The 17,027-nt window shown below is 41.4% G+C and overlaps 1 protein-coding gene and 1 long non-coding RNA gene across 12 annotated transcripts in view; one reads left to right on the top strand and one right to left on the bottom strand.

The window, feature by feature from the left end:
- CEP295 (centrosomal protein 295) overlaps window positions 1-5,551 on the bottom strand; it is a 54,209-nt gene extending 48,658 nt beyond the window's left edge. For 5 of the 11 annotated variants that reach the window (XR_011647602.1, XR_011647603.1, XM_071212293.1 and 2 more), the window contains exons 1-3: window positions 5,435-5,551; window positions 1,413-1,529; window positions 397-597 (exon numbers count right to left, since the gene is read on the bottom strand). Coding sequence is in view for 6 of the 11 variants with exons in the window: in XM_071212293.1 (XP_071068394.1) it covers window positions 397-597; window positions 1,413-1,520 (309 nt within the window). In the remaining 5 variants the exon portion in view is untranslated. Of the gene's footprint in view, window positions 1-396; window positions 598-1,412; window positions 1,547-3,591; window positions 3,695-5,434 lie in introns of all 11 variants that reach the window. The other 6 variants (XR_011647604.1, XM_071212296.1, XM_071212295.1 and 3 more) reach the window with 5 other exon arrangements.
- A 41-nt stretch (window positions 5,552-5,592) lies between these two features.
- LOC131276231 (uncharacterized) lies at window positions 5,593-16,766 on the top strand. The gene is made up of 3 exons (XR_009183732.2): window positions 5,593-5,936; window positions 9,047-9,182; window positions 9,741-16,766. It is a non-coding gene; the product is annotated as an uncharacterized lncRNA (long non-coding RNA).
- The last annotated feature ends 261 nt before the right edge of the window (window positions 16,767-17,027 follow it).

Here is a 17,027-nt window from a genome sequence, read left to right as displayed (position 1 = left end):
ACACAGAAAACAGACAACCGGAGGAGGGGAGGGGAATTAAATAAATAAAAATAAATCTTTAAAAAAAAAAAAAAAGAAGTATGAAGAATGACACTAAATGGGCAATATAAATTCATTCTACTGAATCTGTCCAAAATTGAAACGAATGACAATTTCTGTTCCAGGTTATTATTAAGTTTATATATATAGATAAGGAATGAAAGAAAATATTTAAACATGATAGAAAAACATATTTTAGCTGACAATTACTAGGAAATGTACCTAGAAGCATTCTTCTCAAATTGTATTAAACTTACTTTAAAACATTCAGGCTGCCTCAAACAAATTCTATATTACAAAAACATTTTTATCATATAAGCATTCAATAACTAAAGTTTTAACCAGTAAAGCACTCACATTTTCTTTGGCTTGTCGATGTCCCTCTCCCACATTTCTTAAACTTGCCAAATACAATTTTTCCAAGCTTTTAACTTTCTGAGTTTGTGATTCTTCCCATTCTGCCCTTAGCTCCTCTGCCAAACGCGTGAATTGCTGATATCTCCTCTGTTTTATATCTTCTCTTATCTGTAATGCAATATCCCTTTCTTGTTCTCGAACCTAAAGAATGAGTATTTAATAGGTTTTATGAATGGAGGCTTACTTGAGCTTTTTTTGAAAAGCTACTTGGATCTCAAATGAATTCTCTTTAGGCTTATTAGTTCTCCTGAATATTGTTATCATATCAGATAAGGCCTGTATAAAGCAGAAAATCCAATTAACCCAGAAAAAAAAAATCCCAAAAGTACTTCTATAGCCCTCCGATTAGCTATTTTATTTATAGTTCCCCAAAGCCCTAACAGGACAGCTGTTCTCAAGTAGTCTATACAAGGCTAAACTGGTAAGTATTACTCAAAAGAAGTATAGCCCAGATGAAGGGAGGCAAATCCAGATGAAAACTCCAGATTTGTAGTACATCACTTCAATTTTAGACAGAATAGCACCTAAAACCTGCCTTGCAATTAACTGTTTTATTAGAAAAAAGACCTCTAAAAACGGACAATCTACCATTTCCCTAATAAATTTGATTCAGCAGCTAAAAATCCTTCCAATAAGTCTACTTCAAAGTCATTCTAATCTTCCTGCTCTAATCTTCGTTGGTTACACGTAATTTAAAAAGTGATATTTAACTATTTTCCAATAATTAATGAGTCAAATAAGACCTATTCCCAAACTCTTCTTCAATTTATTTACTATCTCAGCCCATTCTTCAATGTTCCAAAACTAGTTAATAAAAGAACCAGGGTTCCTGTACATCCAGAAAAGGGTTTTAAATACAAGATTTTATTTAAAATACCCTAATGTAAAAAAAAAAAAAAAAAAAAAAAAATTTGGTAAAACAAATAATTTGAAACTTTATTCCAAATAAATCATACCTGTAGTAATCTTAGTTTTCGTCTTCTTTCATAATCTTCCTTCAAGATAAAGGCTTCCTCATTTGGACTCAACCTCAGCTTGCCAGCATTCACTACCTTTCTTTTCATTTCTGTGTACTTTAAATACAAAGGTTCTGAATTTTTAAAGAAGAAAAATGTCTATAAAGATATACCACTAAAATAAGACTGCAAAGATTACTTTTAAAAATTCAAATTAATACTTTTGACATGTAAAGGACTGTCGATACGCCAATAAAATAATTTGGATAGTCAAAGACCAACTTATTTACAAATAGGTTATCAGGTAACAGGGAGAAGGGAATGGAGAGTAGATCAGATTACTCAGTAAAGTTTTTCTCCATCTACAGCAAATTATTCTTTACATAGAGTACCTGGGACCAGATTTCTTTTTTTATTGGCATTTCCAGAGTTTACCTAGCTTAAGAGCAAAAAAAGAGCATGACATTATCAAAGAATAAATGTTTTCACAATTACCATTTAATACTTTAGAATTCTGATAACTTGTTTATAATCAGCAAGTGCTGTAATTTCAAAGGCCCTGGTCCCTGGATTCAATTCCCATGGTGTCTTATATATAACTCATCCACTAAGGGTAATTATATCTTATGGAATCACATCAATCCCATGTGCTATATATTCTGCAGTGAACAATTTTTCAATAATTAGGATGGTGTAATGTTTAAATGAATGAGCATTTTAAAAATTCCTTTTAGAACCATTCTGTCATTTAGATATGTTGAATGTTTCGATGCCCCATCAAGTCTTCTATTTTACTGTTTACACTCACATATTCTGACTTTCTTTCCTAAATTATAACTTGTCCCTATTCAGGGAATTAGGGTGGGTAGAAATAGAAAGAATATAAGATCTATAGTTTCAGTCATGTGAAAACGTTCCTCAAGTTCGTCTGATAATTAATCTCCATGTTCTCATTTAGGTCTCCAAAATTAGGTATTAACATCAATATGTGACCATGATTTTATCTAAGACAAGTCTTAGCATTTCTCAGTTCTCTTTACGATGACCAGGCAAACTAGATTATTGGATATCTCTATCTTCTTGAAGTTAGCTTAAATTCCACTTCTACAAAGATGTTCTCTAGTAATTTCTGCTCACCAAAACCACCCACTCCTGGCTTACCCGTCTATAACAGTGCCTCATTATTCACACGGGGACTTAATCTGATATTATCACAGCATTACCCACCTCTAGTTTTTCATTAATTACTGCCTGCCCTTTCTAGCTAGATTACCAACAACTTAAAGACAGGGCTACATTTAAAATTTAATATTGAAAGCAATTTAAATATATTTTATGAGTAACAACTACCAGGTACTATTATTTCACATACTATGGATAGGTACAAAGAACAGGAGCTAGGGAAGTATGGGGTCTTTATCAGGAACTAATACTTTTCCAATGAATTCTCCATCAGCATCTAAGATCAATGGGGGTAGGAACTGTACCATTGGCTGTACCACTGACGAAAAATAGTGCCTTGCACATAAGTAGGAAGTAAATGTGTTGACTGAATGAATAACTCATTCAGCAAGTTAATTCACGTATACTGCTGGTCCATAGTATGCACTGTATTATTATAGTAAAGAGAGTTATTATTATTATCTTCTTAATATTAGGACTCTGGTGATTGATGTCAAAAAAGGACTAAGAGTATGCATCTAAAAATTTTTTCCAATGCATCCACTCATTTGATACTCACAAGCCTATAACTTTCCTCATTCTACAAGAGGAAAGCAATTACATTACACACACCTCTTAGGTTAAAAGACTTGTCTGAAGAGAAAATATCTAGTTTCGGAGCCAAGGAAAGAATCTAATTTCCTTATTTCAAATGGCTCCTAACTTTCTGAGATGCTAAAACCTGTGAAGTGAGAAAAAAATACTTTGTTTCAGTTGGTATTTTTTGTGTAGAGATAGAACAAAAACAAAATGAGCAAGACTGAATTCAGTCCTCACTATGTGCCTTCATTCGTCTGAAAGTCTTTAAAAATTCATTCATAGTCAAATCATTAGAACTAATTCCTGATGAATCTCATAGACAAATCATTGAGTGAAAGAAACCAGACACAAAAGAGATCATACCATAAAATTCCATTTATATGAAGTTCAAAAACAAGCAGAGGTTAAAAAGGGTTACCTTTAGAAATGTTCTGTACTTTTATCTGTGCGATGATTAACACACGTGGACATATATGTAAAAATCTCATCAACCCTTAGACTTGTGTATTTTATTGTTATACCTCAATAAAAAAGAAAAAAACCCTTAATTTTTCAGATTGTTTTGAATATCCATCATTTTCACCTGCTAGGGAATTATAGGTAAACATTATACATACATTTATTGTTTTGAGCTAAGTGTAATAGAGTAACTGTTCTTCTTTGTATATATATTCTTGGTTTCTTAACCAGTCATTTGAAAATAATTTCAGGCTTAAAACAAGATCTAATCCAAGGATACATACTGTGCATTTGGTTGTTGTTAGCCAGGGTACTCCAGGATGCAAATTCCAAAACAGGATTAACTAACTATCCCCCCCCAGGTGATTAGGTGATTAAAATTTATTAGGGAAAATGTCCCGTGTTAAGGGAAATGGGGAGGGAGCTGATTAAGGCTGGAGGCTTAGACTTCAGTGCAAGTCTGACAATGCATGAAGGAGGGAAGATTGGGTAGACGCCCCTTAAACTGCTGCAGTCTAAGACTTCTGGGGAGCCCTCGAGTTGCGCAGTATTCCTAAAATTCCTAGTCACTGGCTGCTGGCAGCCCGACGGAAGAGTGGCCTCCATGCAGAGATTCCACGTGCAGCAGCTGAGGCCCTCGGTCAATTGCATGCCTACAGGTGAAGGTCTGTAGTTGCTTCCTCAGACTGCAACGTGTGCTCTAATCTCTTTTCAAGACCTTCACACTAAAAAAAAAAATCCTGGCCAGTTATTTCGTTGAATTTCCCTCAATTTTGTTTTGTCTGATGTTTTCTTGTAATTAGGTTGAGGCTGTCCATTTCTGGCAAGATTAGCACAAAAGTGATGATGTGCCTGCCCTCTTCAGCATCTAGGAGGTAAATAACGTTGGTATGCCTTACTACTGACTTTAATTTTGATCTTGGCTAAGGTGGACTCTTCTAGGTTCTTCTTTTCCCTTGTAAATTTTAAGTATCTGGTGGAGAGATACCTTGAGGCTATGCAAATGTTGTTTTTCATTATACTTCTGTCCACAAGGTAGTGTCTGATAAAATCAACGTGGTGTATCAAATAGTGAATTTCTAATTTTATTATTCCTTCTACACTCACCAACTGAAATTCTACTATAAGGAAGAGATTCCCTTGCTTCCCCATTTATTTATCTAATTATTTACTCATATCAATATGGATGCACTAATTCCTAAAATTCTAGTTCTACATATAATTACTACCCAATTGCTGTTATCTTAATATTGAAAGCAACCCTTCATAAAATCTATGCCGACCTTAACCATAGCAACAATCCTTGTGAAGACCTGTTTTTACAAAGAGATATTATTATAGGCAACATATTATTTAGCAGGTACTATTTTTTTACATATTAAAAAAAAAAACAGTAACAGACTATAGCAGTTAACAAGTTGTCCCAGGTTACAGTAGGCATTGTCAGCCGAGAACTCAGATCATGTCCATCCAAAACCGGGGTGTTTCCTCCTAAACTGCACTTTTAAAAGAGATTGCCCGTTGCTTGCAGCTCCCGACGCTAAGAGCGCTCCGAGCCAAGCGCTCCCTCTTCGGCAGGAAAGGGAGCCCGAGGCTGCGGGCGGCGGTCCGAGGCGGGCGCGCGCAGAACCCCGCGCCCGGGCCCCGGCCCCGCGCAGCAGCAGGCGTGCGGGTCGAGACCCCCGCCACCAGTCCGACCGCGGGCGGAACCGGGCCTGGGCCGAGGCCGGCAGTGCCGCGCTCGCGCCGCGGACCTCGCGGACCCGTTCCTCCGGGCCGCGGGCAGCCGGCGCGTCACTCACCTCGTGGTCAGGAGCCGGGTCGGCAGCCCGGCCCGCAGCCTGTGCCGCTTACCTCAGCGCGGCCGTTGGTGCGCCCGCAGGGCGGCCATAGCGGCGTCGACGTCACTTCCGCCGCCCGCGTCGGGGCGGACGGAGCGCGGGAAGCCCTCCGCGCATGCGCGGGCCTCGCAGAGCCCTGTTTCCGGGCGCGCAGAGCTGCGGGTCGGTGAGGGCGTGTGCCCGCCCGCGGCCGAGCGAGACGCCTCGTGAAGAGGCCTTGAGTGTGCGTCCCCTTTAGCCCTCACCGCCCAGCTGGTCGGTGCCATCACGCTGCAGCGGGTTCCCGACAGCCCTCCATGGCAGCACGTGCCCCCCGTGCCCCCAGAGGCTCCGGACGCCCGGAGGGCCGAGGCGGCGTGTGCTGCCGACGACCCAGACCCAGAGGCGAGCAGAGGTTCGTGTTTATTGAGCACCTATTTTGTGCCCGGCAGGCTGTGCCAGGTGGAGGGTAGACAGGGGAAAGGTGAGTCGTGACCCCTGCCCCAGGTTTTGCAGTCTAGGGGTTAAACACACCCGAAATCAGGGTTAGAAAATGAGGTGGGAGGTGGGTGGGCGGGGAAGCGGGGTAGTGTCGTCTAAGGGGGAGGCGGCTGGCCCGGCAGACCTCGTGGCCTTTAGACCCCGCCCCAAACCTCCTGAGAGGGAGCCGGAAAGACCCTGCGGACGCCCGGCTGGAGGCCCCGTTTGACCCCAAGAGCCTTTCGGGTCAAGGTACAGCCCCGTTACTGTCAAAAACCCTCACCTTGGCCCCCGAGAACTGTCAGGTGGGGCAGCCGTCGAAACAGCCAAGAGCTGGGGCGCTGCCCCCGCCTGTGAAGGGGAAGGGGAGAGGCCGGCCTCTCGCCTTTGCTGCACGCGGGAGGACCTTGCCTCGACTCGTGTGCTTTCCTCGCTTGCTTGCTTAATAAAGTCTTCACTCCCTTAGCTACCCTATGGCGTGTCCTTGAATTATTTTGTGCTACACAGCCAAGAACGCAGAAGCCCAGAACCCAGAGCCGTCTGGGAACAGGGGGTGATTAGATGAGATGGTGGCTGCACTGCCAGAAGAGGCCAGGGATTGAAGACTAAAGGCTGAGGGCAGGGAAGCCAGTGAGGATATTATTTATTACAGGAAATAAAAGGTGAGCCAGTGAGAATGGAAAAAGTGGGTAAAATAGAAGTGGGTGGATATCAGAGGCAAATAGCCAAACATCAGAACTGATGGTTACTTGGTTATGGTAGGCAAAGGAGAGGGAGAAACGAAGGGTACTGCCCAAGTTCCAGACTGTGGAAGAGTGGATGGAAATGATACCTTCCTAGAACACACAGGAAGAGGAGAGTTTGGGAGGAGAAGTAATGACTTAAGCTTTGAATGTTTTGAATTTGAGCTCTTTATGGGCTATCTAGACAAAGGGTGTAGTCCAGAAGTATGTAGGAGGCAAAATTAACAATTGTCTGTGAACTTAAGGGAAAAGGAAGAGTGAAGTTAACCTCACAGGCCATTAGCTTAAGTAACTATGATGATGTCTGTGCCAAGGGGAAAGTCAGAATTGGGAGTCACTTGAGTGGGCAAGGTGATGAGTTCACCCTGGACATGGTGAACCTGATAAGCCAGCAATGCCCAGCAAGCCGATGATACACGGTAGACAGTCCACAGAAAGAACTGGGACAAATTTGGGTTTCATTGCCATATAACCAGAGCTCGAGGAGTGGGTGAGATCTCTTAGGGAGAATCTGCGCCACGGCAAGGGCACTGAGCTAGGGACCAACTTGAAGGGAAGGAGTTGGAGGAAGGGACTGTCAAGTATTGAAGAAGAAACGGTGTGACCCACACTTGGGCCTACAGTCCAGGAAGTTGGGTTATAGAGAGGTTCTGAGACCTGGCTAAGGGCGTGTGTGAGTGAAGGGTAGAACCAGCACTGGAATTCATGTCTCCATCCCGAATATTAGGGTTCCTCCTCCCTGTTCCCCCACCCCCAATTTCCTGTCGTATTTATGTTATGAACATTCATTTCATTCATACATACCTGTCCATACTAAAATGAGCTGTTTACAGAGCTATCGATCGTGTTAGGTTTTGAGTTTCTTGAGAGAACAGGAAACACATTTTGTTCAGTTACCTGGCACGTAGGGCTTCTCAAATATTTGTTGAATGAATGAATCGCTGTAGGAATAAATTATATGCTCCACTTTCCCAACCTGTGTCCTGGGGCTAGAATTTTTCAATTGGGCATTTTGACTTAAGATTATTTCTGTTTCCAAAAAGGGAATGAGGAATCAAAGAAAGCACCATGGGCTTAGAGTTGGAACATCTGGTTTAGCATCCCAGCTCTGACACTTCCTAGCTGTGGTACCTTAAGCCAGATCTTAAACCTTAAGTTTCTGTGTTTGTTGTGTATTACGGTGAACCAAACCACCCCAAAATGTAAAGGCTTAAAATAGCAACCACTACAGCTGAGAGATCTCTGATGGGTGTTTTTTTCCCATGTGATGTTGGCTGGGACTTGCAGCCATCTGGGGGCTTGATTGTGCTGGAATGTCCAGCTCTTCCACCTCAGACAGCTAGCAGTTCAGCTGGGACGTCGACCAGGGCACCTGCAGTGCGTGGACTTTCCACTGCAGGGCAGCTGGATTCTGAGAGGGGCCTAACAGTGAGCATTCCCAGAACAAGAAAGGGGAAGCTGTAAGTCCTTTCAAAGGCAAGGCAGAGAAGTGGTTCGAGTAAGTTCTGCCACATTTTATTTAAGTATTATAGGGCCAGCCCAGATTCAAGTGAAGGGGAAATAAATTTCATCTCCCAACAGAGAGGACAGAGCCTTTGCAACCATCTTTAATCCACCAGTGTAGCAGCTTGGGATTGTTTATGAATCCCAAAAATAGATACTGGATTGTGCTTATAAACTGGTCTGTTCCTCTGGGTGTATTAGATTGTATTAAATTCAGAGGCTTCACTTTTACTTGATTAAATTACGAAGAGGGCTTTGAATTGACCACCTTAGTAGGACGTTGAGTTCCCGCCCCCTTGGTGGGTGGGTACTCACAGAGAAAATGACATGGCAGAAAAGAGTTTTGAGTTTTTGATGCTAGAGCCCAAGCCATTGAACTGATAGTTTGTAGCTAGAGACCAGAGCCCTGAACAGCTGAGAAAGCCTGTAAGGAAATGAGCCTCAGGGAGAGAGACAAGCCTTATGCTGACACACAGCTGAGAACAGAAGAAGCTGGGACCATGGCACCTTAGGAGGAAGAGGAAGCCTAGGCCCTCGCAGAGACCGCAGCCACCTTGCCCCAACACATGGCAGCAGACTTTGGTGAGGGAAGTAACACACTTTCTGGCCTTGTGACTGTAAGCTCTACCCCAAATAAAGACTAAGAGCCAACAGATCTCTGGTACTTTGCATCAGCGCCCCGTTGGCTGACCCATCTACCCAGTTTCCTTAGTAATACTTGTCCTGCCATCTCCAGAGCCTGGTTGTGAGATTCAAAAGGCATGAATCCTATGAAAGCACTCTGTAAACTCTAAAGTTAGGTATCCTAACAGCTTTTTCTTTTCCTTTTTTTCCCCTGTTCAATACCTTCCTTTCCTCTTCTGTGCAGACCCAGCACCTCCAAGGCCACTGGGCAGGTGTGTGGCCAGACTCAACACCGGGCCAGTCAGAGTCTCACTTTTCACAGGAATTATCCACACTGGAGCCAGCAGGGAGGAGCAGGTCTTCTCTGGGATCATGTTGGGGTATGAGCACTGTCCCTGCTCAAGCCTAAAGTGGGTGCATCATGACAGGTGAACTGGTGCGGTGAGGAGGCCACCGAAGTCTGGGTGTCCTGGGGGTGGGATTACGTCTGCCTTCATTCATTCATCAGTTAATTTGAGTGCTGGGGGGGGATTACATCTGTATCATATGCAATTCTATCATATATATATGAAGTTGTAGGTTTAATGAAAAAATCATGCAGAAAATACAGTGTTTCCATATAGACTCCCCCATTATTAACACCTTGCATTAGTGTGTGGTAACTTTGCTACAATTGATAGAAGAATATTATAAGTGTATTATTAACTGTAGTCCATAGTTAATATTAGGGTCACTGTGTTGAACAAGGCTGTGGTTTAAAATATTTTCTAGTATGTGCAACCTAAAGTTTCCCCTTTTTTGTTTGTTTTTGGTGTTCTGTGGGGTTTTTGCACTTTATTTTTTCTTCCCTTCACCGCCCTGCTGTTTTTGCTGTCTGTCCATTCGCTGTGTGATCTTCTGTATCTATTTCTCTTTTTGTTTCCTCATTGTTCCTCTAGGATTCACCTGGATTCGATCCTAGGGACCTCTGATGTGGAGAGAGGTTCCCTGCCAGTTGCATCACCTCAGTTCCTGGTCTCTGCTGCACTTCACTTTGACTCTCCCCTTCGTCTTTCTTTTGTTGCGTCATCTTGCTGCATGACTCACACTTGTGCGGGCACTTGGCTCACCACGCGGATACTGGCTTCCCACACGGGCATTAGCTCACCACACGGGCACTCACATGGGAACTGGGCTCGTCGTGTGGGCACTGGCTCACCACACAGGCACTCACGTGGGCCCTTAGCTGGACAGTGGGCATTCATGCGGGCACTCGGCTCATGGCATGGGCACCCACATGGGCCCTCAGCTCACCACATTGGCACTCAGCTCACCACGTGGGAGCTGGCTCACTGCCCCAGGCATGCTTTCGCCTCTTCTTTTTCACCAGGAGGCCCCAGGGATCCAACCCGGGTCCTCCTATATGGTAGGCAGAGGCCTAATCACTTGAGCCATATCCGCTTCCCAGTTTCCCCTTCTAACCGCAGTCAAATATGTAATTCAGTGCTCAGTCACATTCACCATGTGCAACTATTCACGACTTTCCATTTCCAAAACCTTTCCATCACTCCACACAAAAGTTTTGCTTTAATAAACTTTAATTCACCATTCCCTGCCCCTACCCTGGTGTCAGGTAACCTAGATTCGGGCCTTTTTTTTTTTTTTAGGAGTTACTGGGGATTGAACTCAGGACTTCTTACATGGCAAAGCAAGCTCAACCCTGAGCTACATTTGCTCCTAGAGAGGAGGTGTTTATTTTCTTTTATTCTAGCTTCTGACTATGAATTGGCTTATTCTAATTATTTCGTATCAGTGAGATCATGTAATATTTGTCCTTTTGTGTCTGGCTGATTACTCTCAACATGATGTCTTCAGGGTTCAGCCATGTTGTTAAATGTATCAGAACTTCATTTTTACAGCTGAATAATAGTCCATTGTATGTACATACCATGTTTTATTTATCCCCTCATTGGTTGATGGACAATTGGGTTGCTTCCGTCTTTTGGGAACCGTGACTAATGTTGCTATGAACATCTGTGTGCAACAATGTTCAAGTATTCATTGCTTGTGTATAGAAATGCTAGTAATTTTTGTGTGTTGCTCTTGTACCTGCTACTTTGCTGAATGTATTTATTAGTTCCAGTATCTTTGCTGTGGACTTTTAAGGATTTTCTGTTTATAAGATTACTATAAACAGAAATACACCTTACTAAGTCCACACTATGTTGTGTATTCTTTAGTAAATATATTACACTTGCACCAACACTTCACCACAAGAGTAATGTTGTTTTGATTTTCAGTTCAAGTTCAGAGACCCCTTGTTAAGAACCCCTGCTCTATTTCATTTACTCCTGCTCTGATCTTTATTTTCTTTCTTCTCAATTTAGCTTTAGTTTGTTCTGCTTTTTCTAGTTCTTCTAGATTTGAGCATGGGTTTCTTTTGTTGTTTGTTTTTTAATTTTTTATTGAAGTGAAATTCACAAAACTGGTAATTATCCATTTTACAGTATAGAATTCAGTGGCATTTAGTACTTTCACAATGTTGTACAACCATCATTTCTGTCTAATTCCGAAATAGTTACATTATCCCAAAAGATAACACTGTACCATTAAGGTTTCTGTACCAATCCCTTGCTCCAGACCCCGACAATCACCATTAAGCTTCATTTTATCTGTGGAATTAACTCTGGTCCATTTACTATAAATGGAAACATACAATATGTTTTGTGGTAGGCTTCTTTCACTTAGTAGCCTTTTCAAGTACATTCCAACTGTGTCATGAGTCTGTACTTCATGGCTTTTGATGGCTTTATAACATCCCACTGTTATGAATGTGCCACCTTTGGTTTATCCTCTGCCCATCCCTTTGGGCTGCTGTGAATACTGCTGACATGAACATTCATGTATATGTATTTATATAAATAACTGAGGTCTTTACCTAGGCGTGGGATTTCTCGGTCACATGGTAATTCTAAATTTAACTTTTGAGGAGTTATTGAACTGTTTACCACAGTGGCTACGTCCTTTCACATTTCCACCTGCAACAGTTTCTCAGCATCATCCCCAGCACTTTTCCAATGACATGCCGTTAGAAGCGTCTTTCCTGCAGATAAGTTGGATGAATATCATTTCTTCCTTTTAAAGCCAGTTTTCCTGCCTGGCTCTGGTTTGGGGGAGCTCCTATTCCTTCTCTCCACACTTCTTGTTGGAACTAGGAAATTACATCTTTGCATCAGAAGATTGGTATTCTCCAGCATCACAGCACTGAATAGCTTTCCCTGGGATGTGTCTAGCAGAGCCCACTCTTTCTGTGTGAAATCTACAGCCACATTTTTATAGGTCACTATCTCCCTGGTTGCATTGTTAATAACTCAGCTGGCAACTGTCTTCTGGATTTTCACTCAAAACAGATGAGCGGTAGGTATACAAAGCAGAACTCAAATTGGACTCAGAAAACAAGTATCCAATCTTAATGAGGCTGCTATCACCACATTCTGGAGTTCAGAGCTTCTTTCTCTATAAAAAGCAACCTTTTGATAGTGAACCTTTGAGCATGGCTTTCTGATCTGAGATCTTTTTTAATGTAAGCATTTAAAGCTGTAAAATTCCCTTTCAGTACTGACTTTGCTACATCCCATGTTTTGATATGTTGTGTTTTCATTTTCATTTGTCTCATGATAGTTCCTAATTTCCCTTGTGATTTCTTCTTTGACCCACAGGTTGCTTAATGGTTCATTATCTAATTTACACATATTTGAGTATTTTCCATTTCTCATCTGTTATTGATTTCTAGCTTCATTCCATTGTGGTCAGAGAAGATTTATTGTATGATTTCAATATTTTTTAGCTTGTTGAGACTTGTTTTGTGACCTAGCAAATGGTTAGTACTGCAGAATGGTCCATGTACACTAGGAAGAATGTGTGTTCTGTTTCTCTTGGGTGAAGTGTTCTACATACGTTAGGTCTAGTTGGTTCAAAGTATGGTTTGAGTCTTCTATTTCTTTTTTGATCTTCTGTCTAGATGTTCCATCTGTTATTCAAAGTGGCACATTGAAGGCTTCTACTATTAATGTAGAACCACCTATTTCTTCAGATCTGTCAGTATTTGCTTCATATATTTTGGGGCTCTGATATTAGGTGCATATTTATTTGTAAGTGTTAGTATTTCTTGTTGACCCTTTTCAGTATATGGTGACCTTCTTTGTCCCTCATAATGGTTTTTGACTTAAAGTTTATTTTATCTGATATTAGTATAGCTACCTCAGCTCCTTTTTGGTTATTAATTACATAGTATATATTTTCCATCCTTTCTGTTTAAACTACTTAAGTCTTTCAGTCTAAGGTGAGTCTCTTGGAAACAACATACAGTTGAATCGTGCTTTTTTATCCATTCCGTGTGTCTCCCCTTTTGTCTGTGGGGCTTAATCCATTTACATTTCAAGTCACTACTAATAATGCAGGACTTTCTTCTGCCATTTTGCTACTTGATCATTAGAAGTCTTATAACTTTTTTGTCCCTCAATTTTTCAATTAATTCCTACTTTCCTATTTATTTGATTTTGTATCGTGCAAATTTATATTGCTTCTCATTTCAATCTAGATATATTTTTCATATATTTTTGTGGTTACCTTGGGGCTTAAATGTAACATTCTCATCTATAACAATCATGTTTGATTTGATACCAACTTAATTTCAATGGAACTCACACTGTTCCTATACCCTCCATCTCCCTACCTTTTTGCTGTACTTTTTACAAATTGTATCTTTATACATTGTATATCCAAAACCATAGATTTATCATTCGTTTTTATGCATTTGCATTTTAGATCCTGTAAGAAGTAAAAAGTAGGGTTACTTACCAAAAAATATAATACATTAGTACAGGTATTTATAATTACCCCTATCATTACCTTTACCAAAGGTCAGTTTTTCTTTATTCTATTTCACTCTCATATCCTTTCCTTTCAGTCTGAAGAACTCCATTTCACATTGCTTGTAATGTAGATTGAGTGCTGATGAACTCCTTCAGCTTGTATTTATCTGGGAATTCTTCATTTGCCCCTAATTTCTGAAAGTCTCACTGGTTGCAAAAGTCTTAGATAGCAAGTGTTTTCTTTCAGCATTTATATATATCATCTTCTTGTCTCCATGGTTTCTGATGGGAAATCAGCATTTAATCTTATTGGGGCTCCCTTGTACATAACACGTTGCTTTTCTCTTACAGCTTTCAGAATTCTCTCCTGTCCTGGGCATTCAGCATTTTCACTACTATATGTCTGGGTGTGGTTTTATCCTCTTTGGGTTTTGTTTGGTTTCTTGAATGTCTATTTTAATATATTTTGGTAAATTTGGGAAGTTTTCTGCCATTATATCTTAGAATATTCCTTCTTCCCATTTCTCTTTTCTTCTTCTGGAACTCCCATAAGCATACATTGGTATGCCTGATGGGGTCTCACAAGTGTCTTAAGGCTCTCTTTTGCTTTCCTTTCTTTTTTCTTTCTGCTCCTTAACCTGAATCATTTCATGTATTTTATCTGAGTTCACTGATTCTTTCTTCTGCCAGCTCCAGTCTGTTGTTGAAACCCTCTAGGGAATTTTCCCTTTCAGTTCAGTATTTCTCTTAGGATTGTTTTTTTTTTTTTAATTTGTCTCTTTCTTGAGATTCTCATAGTATTCATTCATTGTTTTTCTGATATCCTTTAGTTCTTTCTCCGTGTTTCCCTTTATCTTCTTTGAGCATATTAAGGATTATTTTTTAAAAGACTTTGTCTAGTGTGTCCAAAGTCTGGTTCCTTCTTAGTTGATGGTTTCAGCATTTTTATCTTGCCATTTGGATGGCCATCATTTTCTGTTTGTCTTGTAATTTTAGTTGTACTCTGTACATTTTAATATTTTAAAAGTATTAATGCTGGGATTTAGACTCTGAGCTCTCTGTTCCTTAAGTTTGTATCCAGATAGTGACATGACAGATTTCTTTGAGTGCCAAGAACTGACAAAAATAAACCAATGCATAAACATCTTTCACATTCTTTGCAAATTGGCTCTGCATTGGCTGGTGCCCTCCTTCAAAGTTTAGTCTTCTCTGAAGATCAGACGGAGGCGAATGTGACTTGCAGGTCCTCACTGCCTCCCGTGGGTCTGTCCATTGTCCTGGGCTTGTGCTTCTCATGGCCTTATGAATTCGCGTGTTTACAGAGATCGGAATGCTGTTTGTGTGTGTGCCTCTGTGTATATTTATTTTTTTAAAATTGTTTATATTTTTTGTCTTTATTTTTTAATGTTACATTAGAAAAATATGAGGTCCCCATATACCTGCACCCCCATCACCCCACTTCTCCCATATCAGCAACCTCTTTCATCATCATGGGACATTCATTGCGTTTGGTGAATACATTTTTTGAGCACTGCTGCACCAATGCTCTTTCTGTTCCCTAAGAAATAGATTCCCTGCTCCTGGGTGCTCTCTTGGATAGCTTAAAGGAAGTATTCATTTGCTCCAGGCCACTTTGACTTGTTTCTTGAACTGCTTTAACTGTCTGCAAGCTGCTTCATCTTGTAGGGCAAGGCTGAGACAAGTTTCCTGGTGCATTCTTTAACAGTGCCACCAGAATGATTGGCACTGCCACACGGGCACCCCAGTATGCACTTAGGGGTTACTCTACTCCCTTAGGAACAGGAATGGGGGCCCACCTTGGGAGTGCAGGCTAGGGGAATTGGAGAAGGCCAGCAAGGGCCCATGAGCTCCTTCTACCGTTTTAATGCTGCAGTGTCTTGATTTGGCCCTCGTCCAAACCCTTAAACTATTTTCTAGAGTTTTGAGGAAGATGGCTGCCAGTTTTTGCTAGTTGTTCAGTGATTCTGTGGGTAAATGGCACCCTGGAGCATCTCACGCTGCCATCTCGGTCAACTGGAAGCCTGCACTTCTATCTTGTTCTTGTTTACAATACTGTTTCTGACTATCTAGTACAGTGCCTGGCATCTAGGTATTGAATGAAAGGAAAGACACCTGTCATGAAAAGGACTCATTTAAGGGTAAGAGTCACGCCTAACAGGATTGACCCAACTTTAGTAGTAAGGAGGGAAAAGTGATTGTGCATATGTTGGAGGCTCTCCCTGGATTCCCAGTCTCCTTCTGCACCATGGACCTGGGACTGAGTTCCATAGAGAGAGAACATTAGATATAACAACTGAAAGAGCCATTGGAACGTTGGCACAGAGCAGCACTCGAGTGTATCATTGAGAGGACAGCTGTATTCACCTTCTCCTTCCCACAGGCAGACTTGGTTCCTTGCGATTGCAATCAGTTGTTGGCAGAGTTGCCTGGGATAGCGGACGAGATCATGGACCTGGGAATATTTTTGAAAGTACCCAGAAATATTGGAAGGGGTGCTTTGCAAGAGACCAAATGAAGCAAAAAACTAGTGAAATGTGGGTTGTTATGTTAGCATGATTCCATGTACACGAATAAGTTGGGCATATAGGGCATTTGGGATTTACATAGAGGCTCTTGGGTCATTCACACACTAATATCAGCTAGTTTACCTGCTGATAGAACTCGAACCTAGGAAAAAGATGATGGTTTTTTTATCAGACTGGAAAACATGCACCAGAAAGGGAGCGCTTCGACAGACGCCCTGCATCTAGGTGTATTGCACCAGCCTCTTGCCTTCTTCCTGATGCGGAACATGCAGCCAACTTAATTTTCCTGCGCACTGTGGGTTTGTGCACATTCTGTAGTTTGATCAGGCCCCACGTTGACCTCTGGGGATAGCGTCAGGCATAACCAAGTCCAAGGTAAATTACCCGTCCACCCATAATGAAAGAGTTTTTCTCATTTCAGCTACAGCAGCTTCTCTGTACGTCTGAAATCATGGAGGAATAAAATAGAGCCCAGGGACGGGAGGGCTGGAGGTGCTAGCTTGCCATTGTATTGGTGGAAATGCCTTTGGCTACAAGAATAAAAGCTCTAACCGAAACAATAAAATAGAGGTTTATTTTCTCACTAAACAAGAAGCCTGGAGATTGAATTTGCTGGCTCAACAGTGTCATCAAAGATCCAGATTTTCTTCCATGCCCACATACATAGAATGTGGACTTACAGCCCTCATGCTTGTCGCTTCGTGGTTTCAAGAAGGCCACTGTAGCTCCAGCCATCTCAGCCATGTACAGTGATGAAGAAGAAGAAAAAAACAGCACTGATCTTGCTTGTCCCTTTTAGCAGGAAACCAGAACGTTTTGCAGATGT

The sequence above is a fragment of the Dasypus novemcinctus genome, chromosome 27 (assembly GCF_030445035.2).
Source record: "Dasypus novemcinctus isolate mDasNov1 chromosome 27, mDasNov1.1.hap2, whole genome shotgun sequence".
NCBI classification, from domain to species: Eukaryota; Metazoa; Chordata; class Mammalia; order Cingulata; family Dasypodidae; genus Dasypus; species Dasypus novemcinctus.
Note: the sequence above shows the minus strand (reverse complement) of the source record. Positions and strands in the feature narration are given on the sequence as shown.